The sequence below is a fragment of the Sitophilus oryzae genome, unplaced genomic scaffold, assembly GCF_002938485.1.
Source record: "Sitophilus oryzae breed Bouriz unplaced genomic scaffold, Soryzae_2.0 scaffold_172_pilon_pilon, whole genome shotgun sequence".
Taxonomy (NCBI): domain Eukaryota; kingdom Metazoa; phylum Arthropoda; class Insecta; order Coleoptera; family Curculionidae; genus Sitophilus; species Sitophilus oryzae.
Window position 1 is genome coordinate 2268455 of NW_022146424.1, and position 15917 is coordinate 2284371.

The following is a 15917-nucleotide window of genomic DNA, read 5'->3' on the forward strand; positions in this document are numbered from 1 at the left end:
ATTGAATATCTCTTGAACTAAAAAAGATTTTGGGATGCGGTTTGGACCAGGTTTGAGATGCATCTATTGTGATTAAGATACTATGTGGTTTTCGAAAATATATTTAGCGAATTCTCGTATACAGGGTGTTTTATAAGAGTGTGAAAATTTGATCAAGAATATTTTTTACCGCAAATTTACAATTTTTAAAAATCAAAATTTTTACCGTTTAAGTACGACTAATCTGTATTGAAATTAGAAAAAACAATTTGATCGGGTTTTTAATTTTTTTTGTTTTAAGGAAAATACGACGTTTTTTCGAAAAATATGCATTTTCAGTCATACGATGGTCCTAAATGGTACAAAAAGCTTTGTACATTCTGCATATGCCTAAAAATTATTGATATAGAGTGTATCTAAAAGCAGATAACTAACACAATATTATATTTGTATTTATAAAATAAGTAGATAAATTATAATAAAATTTAAGTTTTTTAATATTAAATATATTTTTTGAACACCCTGTATACATCGGTCCAAATTTCTGTACAGCTAGTTTAAGATACACGCTATATCAGTATATTGTGGGCCTATGCAAAATGTATTATGCCTTTTATACCATTTAGAACCAAATGTATGACTATAAATGCATATTTTTCGAAAATAACTCGTATTTTCCTTAAAACAAAAAATTAAAAAAAAAACACCAAATTGTTTTTTCTAATTTCAATACAGATTAGTCGTACATAGTTAAAATTTCGATTTTTCAAAAATTGTAGATTTTCGGTAAAAAAATTCTTACACACTATATTATATATTGAACTATAGTATATATTGTACATTATAGTATATTTATATATTACATTATAGTACATATTGTACACTATATAAAACACCCTGTATACGAGAATTCGCTAAATATATTTTCGAAAACCACATAGCATCTTAATCACAATAGATGCGTCTAAAACCTGGTTCAAACCGCATCCCAAAATCGGAGAGAGAAAAGAAGAGCATTTATTGTTTACAATCGCGCAATTTTGCGGATCCGCGGGATTGATTGCTTTAATCCCGCGGATTTGCGGGATTGAAATTTTGGTGCGGGATTGAAATTTTGGTGCGGGATTGCATTCCCTAATACTAACAATCAAATCAAATCAAATCTCATTTTTTTACCTGAAAAAATAAAAATTATAGGGAGAGTCGCTTTTGAGACGCACCCGGTATAGTTTCTCAAATACTTTTAGTGAAAACTCAGTTACAGGAACATCCTGTATGTGCATTCTAAGTAATTAATCATTAATTTGCTTTACAGCTAATACATCTTTTCCACCGAGTCGTCTTAACTTTCTGTTTGGTCGTACGGTACTTCTAGTTTTGAAGCGACGAAGATTTCCCACACGTCGCGGCCAACGTTGCCTATAGTAGTACCCCAGGAAACACGCCTCTTCTTCTTTAACTCGGCCGATGACCACTGGACAGTGTCAACTCGCCTGGGTACCACCGTAAAACCACTTTAAGTTTTTCGGTAACTCGTAGCAACCCACCGAATTTTTGGGTGGTCTGAAAGCGGAAAGTACTCTTCCACCGAACTCTCTAAGCCGCCTAGCAGGAAAAGTACAGTCCAATTAAGTTCGCTAGGTGTGTAATTTTTAATTTCTCACAATATTCCGCCTAACCAACAAAAAATAATGATTTTTCAGGGATTTATAAATCTAAAAGAATTAATAATTCTTATTTACATTTTTTTTTCACAGAATGTAGCAACAGGATTGGGATTAATAAAGTTACTGCAAAAACAAAAATAAGAACCACTATTTATCTTTTATTAGAACAATAATTCGTATATAATATAGTATATAAATATAAAATGTACTAATAAATTCATAGTACATACAAAAAAAAAGAAATATTAAGACAAAAATCCATCATCTAAAGAAATAATATACAACATGACAATAATTTGATACATATCGGGCGCTTGAAGGAGAAACCAATTTGTGTTTGTTCAAAAAATTAATAGTTTTCAAAAATGTTGCTCACCTTTGAACAGTAAATTGTCAAAACCTGTACGTCTTAAGATTTTGCTATATAACTGTAAAATAAAAGCAACAAGCTTTTCAACAAAGTGTCACATAGGATAGATTCTTATTTAAAAAAGTGATTTTGGTCACGCCTGCAATCCCCTGATATATATATTTGAGATCATAGATAGGATTTTGTCTAAGAGATAGTACTGATTGCTACTTGTTAAATTGCTACCCTGTATACAATATACAAATGGCGGCTGGTAGAATTTCGATGTACTATATCTCTGGTACTATGAGACGACATTTTTGTATTATTAAAACCGATTTCAAAATTAGCGATTTTTCTTCATTTTTGCTTATACACCATCAATGCCAACTTTCTTTTTTTTTTAAATATTTTTTGTCACATTTGATCGAAAAATTTTAAATATCGTCAAAAAATCACAATTTCTGTGAAAATACAACGGTTTATTATTTTTTTACTTGGGAAGTAAATTAAAAAATGTACAGGGTGGCCTACTAGTGCAAGGAAGTCCAATATCCAATATCGTCATCGTTGTCGAATATATGAAAAAAAGTTTTATACAGATATTGCATGGTTTATAAAGGGGCATATAAATATTCTAAAAATATTTTGTTGTATACAGGGTGTCACAGAAAAAGTTATGAGAAACTTTTAAGTTTTTTTTAAATTGCATCCCCCCCATTTTTCTGTACATATTTGGATTCAAAATAAATTCTTCATAGAGTAAGCTATTTTTATTTCCAGCCTTTTGCGGTGTAGTCATTCTATTTCATATTGTTTATTAAAACTTTGGTTAAAAACACTATATCCCAAAAATTGGTTGAAAACTAGAGAGAATTATCTTATACAGGACAATTTTTATGGTGCCGCAAACATCGCAATATTTAAAATGCTCTATCTCATTTTTTAAAGCAACACCCTGTATATTATGTTTCTTTTAGATGCAGAATAAAAAAATTAACATTTTTTGTATTTAAAGTGTTCCTAATTTTTTAACGGTTTCGAAGATATTCGCGGTGTTTGCCGTATAATCGAAAAAAACGGCGTCAGCAATGGTTAGGAAATGAAGATCGCTATCATTTTATATGTAAATTTATAAGGAAAATGTCTTCGGTCGTAATTTCCCAGCCAACTGAACGCCATTTTTTTTAGGTCATTTGGAGTCCAATGTCTTTGGAGTCAGTCAATATGGATTAAAACCTTATGACAACTTTTTTTATGACACCCTGTATACAATAAAATATTTTTGGGTTATGCTCCATTATAAATCATGCCAACATATTAGGTATAAAACTTTTTCTTCGACAACAACGACGATATCAGGCTTATAACGTATATAAGGGCCACCCTGTATATAAACCGCTGTCACTTTGATAATTCTGACAATATTTAATTTTTTGTATAAAATATGTCAAAAATAAAAAAAATGATTTAAAAAAAATTGCGTTGGTGGTGCGCACAAAAAAAATAGTCAAAAATTTTAAAATCGTTCTTAATACAATAATGTCTCTAGTAGGCCCTAAGTTAAATTTGGTGTGTAATAGAGAGATATAAGACATCGAAATTCTACCAGCCTCCCCTGCAATATACACACAATCGAAGTTTTATTTAGGTTTGTCCATAATCAACTGCGCATCTCCATACAAAACGACCTTTTCATCTCCACAGCCGTTGCCATCATCGACTACACACTTAAACCCGACTTTAATTATTTTCCTGACCTCTATGAGTCGAACAGTCACGGTTACAGTGTCGTCGACGAAACATTTGTTTGGAAAGATCAAAGTTTGTTTGACGACTAGAGTTCCGCTTCCGGGAAGTTTCGTCCCCATTACGCACGACACCAGCGAGTTTAAATAAGCGCCGTGCACCAGCGCCCTCTGTGAACCGGCAACCGAATGCACCGCGTTCGCGTCCCCGGAGACATCTATAAATTTCTCTATGTCTTGTCTAGAAATCTTTTTTCGCAAGCTAGCTTCCTGTCCGACTTTAAACTGTTGGGAAAAAGATCTAACAAAACTTTTAAACATATTAAAACCTTTAAAATAACACGAAACCTTAAAATAAGTCTCACTGAACACCTCTCCTAGGTTTGTAAAATAAAATATAACAAAACTTTTAAAATAACACACTACCTGGATTTATACAGACTTAAAATATGTCTCACTAAACAACTTCCCTAGATTTTGGAACCTAACATCTTCAGACTTTTCGTATTCCAGTAATTTGGGTAGAAGATCTTGTGGAACCGTGGTTGAACTTGATTCGAACAGATAGAATAACGTTGTTAGAGCATTCAAAGCAATATCTTCGTTTTTGTGACCAAGAAACTGCGACACTAAGTGAATACCGTTCAGTGTGATGATATATTCCCTACTTTCGGGATCTATAAAAGTCACAATTATATATTACATAACGTAAATTTGTATTTTATTCTTACCACAGCATATATTGCAGATACCAGCCAGAGCAAAATGAATAAGTTCTTCAGAATTTTCTGATAACTGGGCTAGAAAAAGATCTATTATGTGCAGTTGTGCTATATATTCGTAGTTAATTGGATCATAGGCAAAGTTGGCTAGGTTTGCCAAAATCTGTTTCCGGGCATCTGAAAAATATGAATCGTTCAAGTTCAAAAATACACAAAAAATTTGTAGAATAAAAAAAAGAAAAATACCATAGGATTTTGATGTAGCAAACTCATTCACTAGTTGTTTTAGGTACTCGTACCGCCCAATACCATCCTCTCCTGTCTTCTTAAGTAATTGTTCTTTTCTACTAAACATTACAAAATGTAAAAATTGTTATCTACCAAAATATTTATTAACTCGAAATTGGGAGGTAAAATGTGAGGTTATTGTCAGCTTAACTTGTCAAAGTTTAAATACCTACGGCGCCACCTAGTAACTGAGAAAATATAATTTCGAAGAAATCATTTTAAGAGTCGAAAGAAGTTGAACTGAAGCATGATAGATGGCGACAATAGAAAATATTTAAAATTTTACTCTTTCAATTAATTTTTTTGTCTATTTCAAAAATGCTCTTAAGAAATATTGCTACCGGAGTTGCTACTAGTATTCTATAGATAGATATTTAAGGTAATTTGGATGATTTTCTTCCCCAAAAATAAAATTACAGAGAAACACTAATACTTTACAAAAGAATTATGTTGTTTTATCTTCGGTATTTGGAAAAATAGAGAAAGTGATTATTATTGTTACGCTTAATTTAAATTATTGTTGATCCATTTTTGAAACTAAGTAATTTTAAGAAAAGATTAGAACAATAATACAGATTAAATAAAAACAAGAAACAATAAATTGATGAAGATACCATTTGGCAATGGAAGTTGAATGATTTTATCAGATATAGCAATCAAAATGTATATAAAAATAAATGTTTCAATACAAACCGGTAGTAGACATTATTTGTTTGCACTAAGAGGAAAACAAAATGAAGATTACAGTTGCTGTATTTTTATTAACTATTGCAGGTTCAGGTTGGGCCAACAAAGATCTAAATTATGAGTTACAAATAAATAAGAAAATTTTGGAGAATTTACTACAAAAATTAGAACCTCTACAAGACGAGTAAGTAAATTTTCATGTAGCCTTTAATAATAATTTTTAATTTGATTGATAATATCGAAGTATGAAAAACTTCTTTTACCTGTATATTTGGTATAAACCAAATTTTCAAATTATATGTATAATAACTTAATATAATATAATATAGTTATTATAACTTATTAAGTATTTAACCAAACTGGTATAAATAATTTTTTAATTTTTACTTTTCAAAATCCAAAAAAAAAATTTTATTGTAAACTTTTTGGTAGATATTTGTAATAAAAAATGTAGACCATAATATAGAAACTACAGTATCTGGAAAACATTACTAATTTTAAACATAAAAAATTAATTTTACCATTTCAAGATAAAGAGAATGCTTTTAAGTATGCAACTTTTTTTGAAATCAATATAAATATTTATTTACTATTTGAAATCAACCACTTCATAGATTGATAAGATAATAAGATGGTAATTTTTGAAACGTAGACTAAAAAAATGTTTCATGTCAGTAATTGAATTAGGTTTCAAGAAACATAATTTTTGAGATTCGCGGACGAATCCATGTGCAAAATTTGTCAATCTGAAGTAGCACTCATTTTATAATAAAAAAACATTTCAGTCAGAGCTTTACATCTTTAAAGTATTTATACCGTATGATCGAAAAAAAAACGGCGTCAGCGATGGCTATGAACTTAATGAAGATCGCTGTCATTTTATATGGAAAATTATATGGGGAATGTCATCGATAGACATTTCCAAGTCAACTGGACGCCATTTTTTTTTCGATCATACGGTCGTACCTATACAGGGTGCTACAAATTCGAGGTACGAGCATTGGTATCTCGGAAACCGTAATAGATACGAAAATGACCAAATTGGGGCAAAGTTGCCCCTTGGCATGTTGACCAAGATGCCATCAAAAAAGTTTTAAAAATTTCAAGGATTGATGAGTTTTTTGGAAAAAACGGATTTTTTTGAAAATCAATTTTATTTTTTCCTGTCGTTACTTTTTAGAAAATCAAAAAAATAATTGCACATTCTCATAGCCACTTTATTAGGGTTATCTGATGGTATTTTTAGATTTTTAAATTAGCTGATAATTTGTGAGATACAGAGGCCAACTTAATTTTTTTAAATACGGACCTGCATTTTTTATTTCAGACTTTGAAAGAACTCGGTCTCCTGAGTACAATGATATGCCACACTTGTAACATTTTTTTTTGTTTTGGGTACCTTAACAGTAACAAAACTATTTAACTGTTATTTAAAATAATTTGTCCGACTCTGGTTTTTTAATTTATTTAATCTGATTATATTCAGCACAACAATATTGATCAGCGCTAATTAACATTGAATAAGGAAAATCACGCCAAATGAAAGATTCAAATAATTAATATCCAGGTCAGCAATTTAAAGATTATTTTAACTTTTTTATTGTTAATTTGAAATCTAAGTCTAATAATCTAATAATATGCATAATATTAATCGTAGTTATTATAAATAAATCAACTTCTACAAACTAGTTCCTAATGTTCTGCATGTTCGAAAGGGTTACCATCCTTCATAATGCACACATTAATTTGTTTTTCGTTCAATCTTATGTATAGCTCTTAAAACAGATCTTCTTCTCATACTTCCGAATGCATTTTGTACTCTTTAATTGTTTTTATTACTTCTTAATTGTTTTTGTAACTTAATGTTGAAACTATTGATTTCAAATGTCCAAAACAATTTTTATTGTGTGTGTGTGATTTTCCTTATTCAATGTTAATTAACGCTGATCAATATTGTTGTGCTGAATATAATCAGATTAAATAAATTAAAAAAAAACAGAGCCGGGTTTTAAATTATTTTAAATAACAATTAAATAGTTTTGTTACGGTACCCAAAACAAAAATAAAATAAAAAAAGTATCAAGTTGCCCTTTGTATCTCACAAATTATGAGCTAACTTGAAAATCAAAAAATGCCGACAGATAGCTCTAATAAAGTGGCTATAAGAATGTGCAATTCGTTTTTTTGATTTTCTATAAAGTAAAGACAGGAAAAAATAAAATTGATTTTCAAAAAAATCCGTTTTTTCCAAAAAACCGAGCAATCCTGGTTTAAAAACCTTTTTATGGCATCTTGGTGAACATCCTAAAGCGCAACTTTGCCCCATTTAACCATGTTTGTATCAATTACGGTTACCGAGATACCAATGCTCGTACCTCGAATTTGTAGCACCCTGTATAGTTCATATCAAATAAACTTTTACTTACGTGATTAAGCTTGACCGGCACAGCGTTGCCCACTTTTACATAATTTCTTTTAATCAAAATATTTTGGAAAACAAAAATAAATTAATTATAAATAATATTTACATCAACAAAACTCACCTTCTTAATAGCACTTAAAAGACATAAAGGACCATTACAACAGCTTTCCCGTTCAACGTTTCCTAATAAAGTTGCGATAAGTTTTTTTACGGCTATTAAGCTATTTTGTACACTTCGCACTAAAAGAGGTTCTAAAAAGAACAATGTTCGGCTGCAAGGTCTGCTAGTAACCATTTTTCAGCTTAAAATATCACAACGCTATTGATTTAAAACAATAACTCGTAATACAAAACTAAAGTGTCAAAACGAATGACAATATATCAGGCAAAGTATCAGAAAATAAATAAATAAATGTGGTAACTTGACATTCCCCAGCAGGAAATTTAAAAATCGCGCCCTTAATTGACCATCAGGATTGCACATTTTACTGTTATTTATTGTAGGTTGTCTGTTGGTACTGAAGGCCACATAACAGCAGTAATTAACGACTATGCAGATCAATTATTAGAGAATATTTACACATACTCTGTCAACAAAGGCTTTGACACTATTGCCTTAGATGATTACGATAATTGGGTAAATTCAAAAATCCAAACATTTCTATTTTGCTTACATTAAAACTCTATATATTTTCAGTTTTTGACAGCTAGCGTAACCTTGACCAATGGTACTCTAGGAGGCCTCACCAACATCCAAAGGAGTGATGACGTAGTTGTCACGTATACCAGCAGCTCCAAGCTATTGGACGTGACCATACCAATAACATTTAAGAAAATCTATGTAAGACATATATTAGATGGATAAAACGAATTCTCTTGGGCTTATAATTGACACTTTTGCTATAGTTTCAGTACCATTATCATGTCATTGTTCTGTTGATAGGACCTGAAGGTACTATGACCGGAAAAATCCGAGATCTGAGTATGGAACTTAAGCTATCTTTTGATTTCAACGAGTACCAAGCAACTTATACAAAAGCTTCAATAAAAAGCTCTGGGTAAGAATATTTTTTTTCTTTTTTTAGAAACAAAATAAAAGAGTTTTTCAGAAGAATATGTCTAATATAATAGCCAATCCTCTTCCAAAATAATAAAACTATATAAGTGCAAGTAACCAAAGGTTCTAACATAAAATGTACTTTTCACTAGGCTCAAAACAACCTTGTTTTAAAATACGAAATACAGATGGTTATTTTTTATTATGTTTTAGCCATATCGATGTTACTTTTGATGGCGGTTTAGTGGAAATAGTAGTAAACATTCTGTCTGAACTGGCAACTACTATCCTACATCCTTTGATAGTGCTTGTAATTGAAGGTGAAATAAACAATGTCTTGGGTAAGGTAGTCGAAAATATCAACGAGTCTATCAGCAACATTTTAAATCCACAATAAACATACTGTTTGAATAAGTTTTGTAAGTTTTAATATGAAAATAATTGGGTATGTATAGATGTAGATACTTATTTACTAAATATTAAATAAAGGTCTATTTTTTCTTAATGTGATTTTATTAGGTTGAAGCTTTCAAACTATATTTGATATCAATTAAAGTTTTAGTTACGTAATCGAGGGCGCCATTTTTAAACTCATTGCTGCCAACCGTGGACATATTTCGGCGCCGGCGCCGGGCTGACTAACTGAAATTTAAATTTCGCACTGGTTATTCAGGTGGTAGCTCTGCTGTAAAAAATGTCAAGTTGCCGCATTTATTTATTTATTTCCTGACATTGTCATTCGTTTTGACACTTTAGTGTTATTGTTACTATTATAGTTTTGTCTCTGGAACAGCATGCGGCCCGTCTGGCTGCCGATACCCGTTGCGTTAACTGGTTGTCCCTAAGCAGTCCCAAGAACAGTTAATAGGACTGCTCATTCAGCCAAAAGTGTCCGCCAGGTGCATGCGAAAACTACTCGCTTTGTGACGTCATTGTAGTCCTTGTCATGCTTATTAGTCCTTATCCGGCAACCAATAATACACACACGTGCATTATTGGTTGCCGAATTCAAAACGTTCATTATTTGGTTTATTTATTTAAACACCTTATATGTATGCAGTATAGAAAATTAACTGTATAAATCGTATTAAGTACTCGGATAATGCATTTTTAAGAACAGCAGTTCCCAGCATCACCTTTTGCAAGCATTCTTTTTAGAGTACTTCCATATTTTGCTTTAAAATAATTAATAAACAAAATCGTTTACTTAGTAAGCACTTTGTCACAATCCACAACACAAAATGAACGTATTTATACACTCTATAGCTCTAAAAACTTTAAAGACACCTTTTTCACATTTAAAATTGACAGAATAATTAATTCAAAATTTCTCAGCTGTTATTTTTATAAGTTTACCATAGGCAACTAATAATCTGAGTTGTTAAACTACACGTAGTAATTAATAAAATACATTTACTACATGTCACAAGTAGTTTTTTAAATGTCGAGTAGTAAATGTGTAGTTTATGTAACTAATGTAGTTTTTTAAATAACATTGAAAACATAACCTAAAAACTTTGTTGATCAATTTAAAGAAATAAAAAATCTATATTTTGTGAATTTGTTCCTTATTATGTGATATTTTTGATACTTAGTAGCAGGGTTCGGAAGTAGTTAATGAAGACGTAATTTACCTGATTAACTACATGTAGTTTTTCTTCAAAAACTACGTATTTTCCCGTTCATTAACTACATGAAAACTAAGTTAATAAACTATGTCTTGATATTATGAATAATTTTGCTTTCTATTCTAATCTTTGAATAAGAAGACTAAGGAAGGAGCATATCAAAAATCTTAGGTCCACCGCGATGGGACTCAAATATTTTTTTTTATTTTACGTTGTGAATAAATGTTGGTAGTTATTAAAATTGTTATAAAAACATATTATTATATTAAAAATAGATAAGTTTTAATAATTATTTATTAACACAAACATCCGATACGCTACTGAAGCAGGTAAGTCAAATTGACGTATCTAAATTCTTTGACATCTTATCTTTGACAAGTAGTAAATAAAAGCTAAAATGCAAGAAAAATATATAATTTAGTTAATTTAAGTGAATTTCATAAATGATCGATTTACTACCCGTATGTATATTATATAGTCACTTACTACCGAAAAGTTGTTCCATTATTTCACTCGATTTTTGCCGAGATCTGCCGCACGCTACACAACCAATTATTTTAGAGTCTCTTTCGGTAAATCGCGATCTGTTAATTGAAGTTCTGCCACAATTTCCATCTAGATTTACTACCTTTATACAACTATCAGTAGTAGAATAAATAATAAATAACATAAAATAAGCTCCGTAAAGACTGACAAATCCACAAAATTTCAAATCAAATTCAAATGTGTCAAATGAATCGTCAAACAGAACTGTCAAGGATCCCCACCCTAGAGAGCTTTTATGGTGGCTTTTCCGCCCACCATGCATGAATACATGGATAGCATTATGCTCCTTCCTTAGTCTTCTTATTCAAAGCATTATAGACACAGAGAACATGATTACATGTTCTCTGTGTTATATACTAACAATGCTAACAATATATACATCATACTTTCTAAGATTATGCATTATTATACAGGGTATATCCTAAATGCGTAATACCCAAAACCTAAATATTTTAAGGGGTTTCTTCCTCGGATTCGTCTATCTCTTAATCGTACTCTGTATTAAATTTTAATTTATTTTTAACTCCATACGCCGTAAAAATGAATAATCTCAAAACTAGATGCTTGAGACTATTAAGCATATCGGAACAAAATATAAAAAGCCGCTTCCTTTATTTTGTAAAAACCTATTTGCAAAACAAACACACTGGTACTTCAGTTTTACCACAAACCATTTAGATTTACCTAATAAACCACTTAAAGGACGCCACAGTTTGACAAATTTATTAACTCAAATTTTAGTATCATTAGAAAAATAACAAAAAATATATAATGAGTTAATTTAAGTGAATTTCATAAATGATCGGTTTAACACGTATGTATATTATATAGTCACTTACTAGCGAAAACAGGCTCATTAGTTGTTCCATTATTTCACTCGATTTTTGCCGAGATCTACCGCACGCTACACAACCAACTATTTTAGAGTCTTTTTCGATAAATCGCGATAGTGTCACTGTTAATTTAAGTTCTGCCACAATTTCCATCTAGATTTACTACCTTTATACAACTATCAGTAGTAGAATAAGTAATAAATAACATAAAATAAGCTCCGTGAAGACTGACAAATCCACAAAATTTCATTCAAATGTGTCAAATGAATCGTCAAACAGAACTGTCAAGAATCCCCACCCTAGAGTCCTTTTTCCGCCCACCATGCATGAATACATGGATAGCATTATGCTCCTTCCTTAGTCTTCTTATTCAAAGATTCTAATCTAAAGAGTTATTCATTGCATGTATAACATAATGTGGATATGAAAAAATCTATTATGGAATAGGTTGATACCAGTGAGTAAATAAACACACAAAAGTCGTAAGTCAGTCAGTACAGAATTTATAAAAATATGAGAAAGTAATCAATCATATATATTTTATTAAAATAGTAAAATATCTCTAAACCAGGATAAAATTTTCGAACACATTTTAGTCTAAAAACATCTTATTCTCGTGAGAGCCAACACCAAAACGGTTACAATAAGGGACGTAACAGATAACAGCAATAACATAGTCAGCCAAAAACAGAACAATCCGTTGCCGTTCAGCCTATCTTGAAGAGTTTTTCCACTTCTATGGATATCAAACGCAGAACTACTGACATTTAAGTTTTGTACGGGTACAGCTTCAAGTATTACGGGATCTTCAAAATTCATTGTTCAGAGAATTGAAACTTTGAATTGAAACTGATTGGTGTCAAACGCAGGTGTCAAAGTTACAGTTAATGTTGACAAATAGGTTATGTCAGAGTCAAAGCATATGATGTAAGCTGTAAAGTCTCTAGATATTATACCGGGTTTTGCATCGTCGAGCGGGACATAGGAAATCCCATGTAAATTTTAATGGGGTCAATTATTAGCTTCCCTAATTATTTTAGGGAAGCCTTTAATTCTATTTAAGTTTATTGAAGAGCTTACAGTTGAGGGTTGGGACCTTTGGTGTTACACAGCAAAATATAAACACTAAATCATCACAATACACCAAAACACTTTTACTTTTACACTGTTGAAAACGCGTTTCGCTAACCATGTTAGCATCATCAGCAGATGATTATAAACTAAAGTACAATCTACAAGTTGAGCGTTTATATATCAGTGGGCAACGAGTGGGCGTGGCAAAATCTAGCCAACCGAGTCAGAGCCAACTGAGCGTAACAAATAATTTTGCCACTAGAGTAGTAGGAACCTTGAACTTGAAGGAATTGGACCGTTGACTCTGTTCATACTATCTTTACATTTATTAATTCTAATGCTTTCATATGCATCTAATTGCCTGTAATTTGACAATGTGTTGACATACAATGTTCATTATCAACAATATGTTCGGCAACGCAAGATTTATCCGGTCTACCATATCTTATCTGAGCTAAATGTTCTTTAAATCTAGTTATTATTGATCTTCTAGTTTGCCCAACATATTTCTGATTACAATCTTTACAAGAAATTTCATAAATACCCGATCTTTCCAGTGGAGGTGTTTTATCCTTTGGATTACCTAATTAATTAATTTGTATTTATTATTACACTATCCCACAAGTTTATAATTGACATTCTTAAAAATTAATTTTAGATCACGGGATAACTCTCTATCAAACAGTATCGAAAAAATATTTAGACTACAGACTTTCTACCATTTGAAAAGTCGAATGATTAAGAAGTTATTTTAAAATATACCTACGGGTTCTAATTGGGTGTTTGATTCGAATAGTGTTTTGGTGTATTGTGGTGATTTAATTTTTTATATTTTTATTGAAGAGCACTAAAACCCACATTTACAAGAGGAATAACTTTAGATATTTTTGATCTTAGAAAACGTAAATTCTTCGTAAAAAATGCTTACAAATTTCCATGTCGTTTTAGAGAAAATTAAAAAAACATTAAAATGTTTCTATGGGAATATATACCCGTTTACGAGTTATCGCCCGATTTCTTTTAAATATTTCTCCTTTCTTAAAACAATTGTATTAAACTATGAGCAAAAGTCAGGCAAAGATAACTGTCAAATGAAGTTGTAATTTCAGAAATTTACCTATTTAGTGCTTTATTATTATTATAAACTCCTTTGAATAAGAAGACTAAGGAAGGAGCATATCAAAAATCTTAGGTACACCGCGATGGGCCTCAAATATGGCCGACTTAAATTCCGGTTTATCAGTGTCGTTCTAATTTTATTTAAAAAATGTAAAACTATGATGTAGGGTAGACGTGGGGTAGACTCAATAATTTGTTGTTTTATTTTACGTTGTGAATAAATGTTGGTAGTTATTAAAATTGTTATAAAAATATATAATTCTAATAAAAATAGATAAGTTATAATAAGTATTTAACACAAACATCCGATACGCTACTGAAGCAGGTAAGTCAAATTAACGTATCTAAATTCTTTGACATCTAATCTTTGACAAGTAATAAATAAAAGCTAAAATGCAAGAAAAATATATAATTTAGTTAATTTAAGTGAATTTCATAAATGATCGGTTTACTACACGTATGTATATTCTATAGTCACTTACTACCGAAAAGTTGTTCCATTATATCACTCGATTTTTGCCGAGATCTACCGCACGCTACACAACCAATTATTTTAGAGTCTCTTTCGGTAAATCGCGATCTGTTAATTGAAGTTCTGCCACAATTTCCATCTAGATTTACTACCTTTATACAACTATCAGTAGTAGAATAAATAATAAATAACATAAAATAAGCTCCGTAAAGACTGACAAATCCACAAAATTTCAAATCAAATTCAAATGTGTCAAATGAATCGTCAAACAGAACTGTCAAGGATCCCCACCCTAGAGTGCCTTTTCCGCCCACCATGCATGAATACATGGATAGCATTATGCTCCTTCTTTAGTCTTCTTATTCATAGCATTATAGACACAGAGAACATGATTATATGTTCTCTGTGTTATATACTAACAATGCTAACAATATATACATCATACTTTCTAAGATTATGCATTATTATACAGGGTATATCCTAAATGCGTAATACCCAAAACCTAAATATTTTAAGGGGTTTCTTCCTCGGATTCGTCTATCTCTTAATCGTACTCTGTATTAAATTTTAATTTATTTTTAACTCCATACGCCGTAAAAATGAATAATCTCAAGACTAGACGCTTGAGACTATTAAGTATATCGGAACAAAATATAAAAAGCCGCTTCCTTTATTTTGTAAAAACCTATTTGCAAAACAAACACACTGGTACTTCAGTTTTATCACAAACCATTTAGATTTACCTAATAAACCACTTAAAGGACGCCACAGTTTAACAAATGTATTAACTCAAATTTTAGTATCATTAGAAAAGTAACAGCTTACAAACATCTGTGGGCATCATAATCATAATAATAATTTATTATTTATTAACATATCTTTGATAAAGATCATTCTATAGACGTTCATAATAATTTATAATTAATCAACAAATTATTTACACATGTCTGAAATTCCACAGTAATTAGATGCTTATGATAGCATCAAAATAAATAAATGTAAAGACAATATGAACACACAATAGTCCCATTCCTTGGTTCTCTGTTCCTATTGCTCTATTCTGCTCGATTGTTTGTTTGTCTCACTTCGCAGGTTCTTTCAGGTTTAGTAACAATATACTAATCCAGTTTTTATACAAACGCTGGCATAGTTAGAATGTTTAATAGACGTAATAGATATTAATTTGTTTTATAATTATTATAGTACGAGAGCTAACAACGTCGAGAAAACAAGTATTTTAAGAAATCTGGCTCTTGGATTTATCTTTTACTATGCTCTCTGGAACAGCGTGCGGGCCGTCTGGCTGCCGGTAAACGTTGTGTTCTC

At 30.9% G+C, this 15917-nt stretch overlaps 3 protein-coding genes across 3 annotated transcripts; 1 reads left to right on the plus strand and 2 right to left on the minus strand.

Annotated features, from left to right (window-relative positions):
* Positions 1 to 2403: 2403 nt before the first annotated feature.
* Positions 2404 to 4889, minus strand: LOC115881610 (armadillo repeat-containing protein 7-like). The gene is made up of 3 exons (XM_030899159.1): positions 4712 to 4889; positions 4475 to 4642; positions 2404 to 4420 (listed from the first exon to the last, which is right to left on the minus strand). The coding sequence occupies exons 1-3, from the start codon at positions 4818 to 4820 to the stop codon at positions 4176 to 4178; spliced, it is 522 nt and encodes a 173-aa protein (XP_030755019.1). The 5' UTR covers positions 4821 to 4889; the 3' UTR covers positions 2404 to 4175.
* On the minus strand, positions 3639 to 4064 carry LOC115881552 ((R)-specific enoyl-CoA hydratase-like). The gene has a single exon (XM_030899092.1). The coding sequence runs from the start codon at positions 4062 to 4064 to the stop codon at positions 3639 to 3641; it is 426 nt and encodes a 141-aa protein (XP_030754952.1).
* Positions 4890 to 5427: 538 nt separating the features above from the next.
* LOC115881707 lies at positions 5428 to 9424 on the plus strand. The gene is made up of 5 exons (XM_030899310.1): positions 5428 to 5624; positions 8367 to 8499; positions 8560 to 8703; positions 8769 to 8920; positions 9133 to 9424. The coding sequence occupies exons 1-5, from the start codon at positions 5488 to 5490 to the stop codon at positions 9314 to 9316; spliced, it is 750 nt and encodes a 249-aa protein (XP_030755170.1). The 5' UTR covers positions 5428 to 5487; the 3' UTR covers positions 9317 to 9424.
* The last annotated feature ends 6493 nt before the right edge of the window (positions 9425 to 15917 follow it).

Bases quoted from the DNA above. Each gene is read 5' to 3' on its own strand.
- LOC115881610 (XM_030899159.1), bottom strand. From the start codon at position 4,820: ATGTTTAGTAGAAAAGAACAATTACTTAAGAAGACAGGAGAGGATGGT. The intron at 4,643-4,711 runs GTATTTTTCTTT...CATATTTTTCAG, and splicing joins TGCTACATCAAAATCCTATG to ATGCCCGGAAACAGATTTTG. The intron at 4,421-4,474 runs GTAAGAATAAAA...TGACTTTTATAG, and splicing joins TATCTGCAATATATGCTGTG to ATCCCGAAAGTAGGGAATAT.
- LOC115881552 (XM_030899092.1), bottom strand. From the start codon at position 4,064: ATGTTTAAAAGTTTTGTTAGATCTTTTTCCCAACAGTTTAAAGTCGGA.
- LOC115881707 (XM_030899310.1), top strand. From the start codon at position 5,488: ATGAAGATTACAGTTGCTGTATTTTTATTAACTATTGCAGGTTCAGGT. The intron at 5,625-8,366 runs GTAAGTAAATTT...TATTTATTGTAG, and splicing joins TTAGAACCTCTACAAGACGA to GTTGTCTGTTGGTACTGAAG. The intron at 8,704-8,768 runs GTAAGACATATA...CTTTTGCTATAG, and splicing joins TAACATTTAAGAAAATCTAT to TTTCAGTACCATTATCATGT.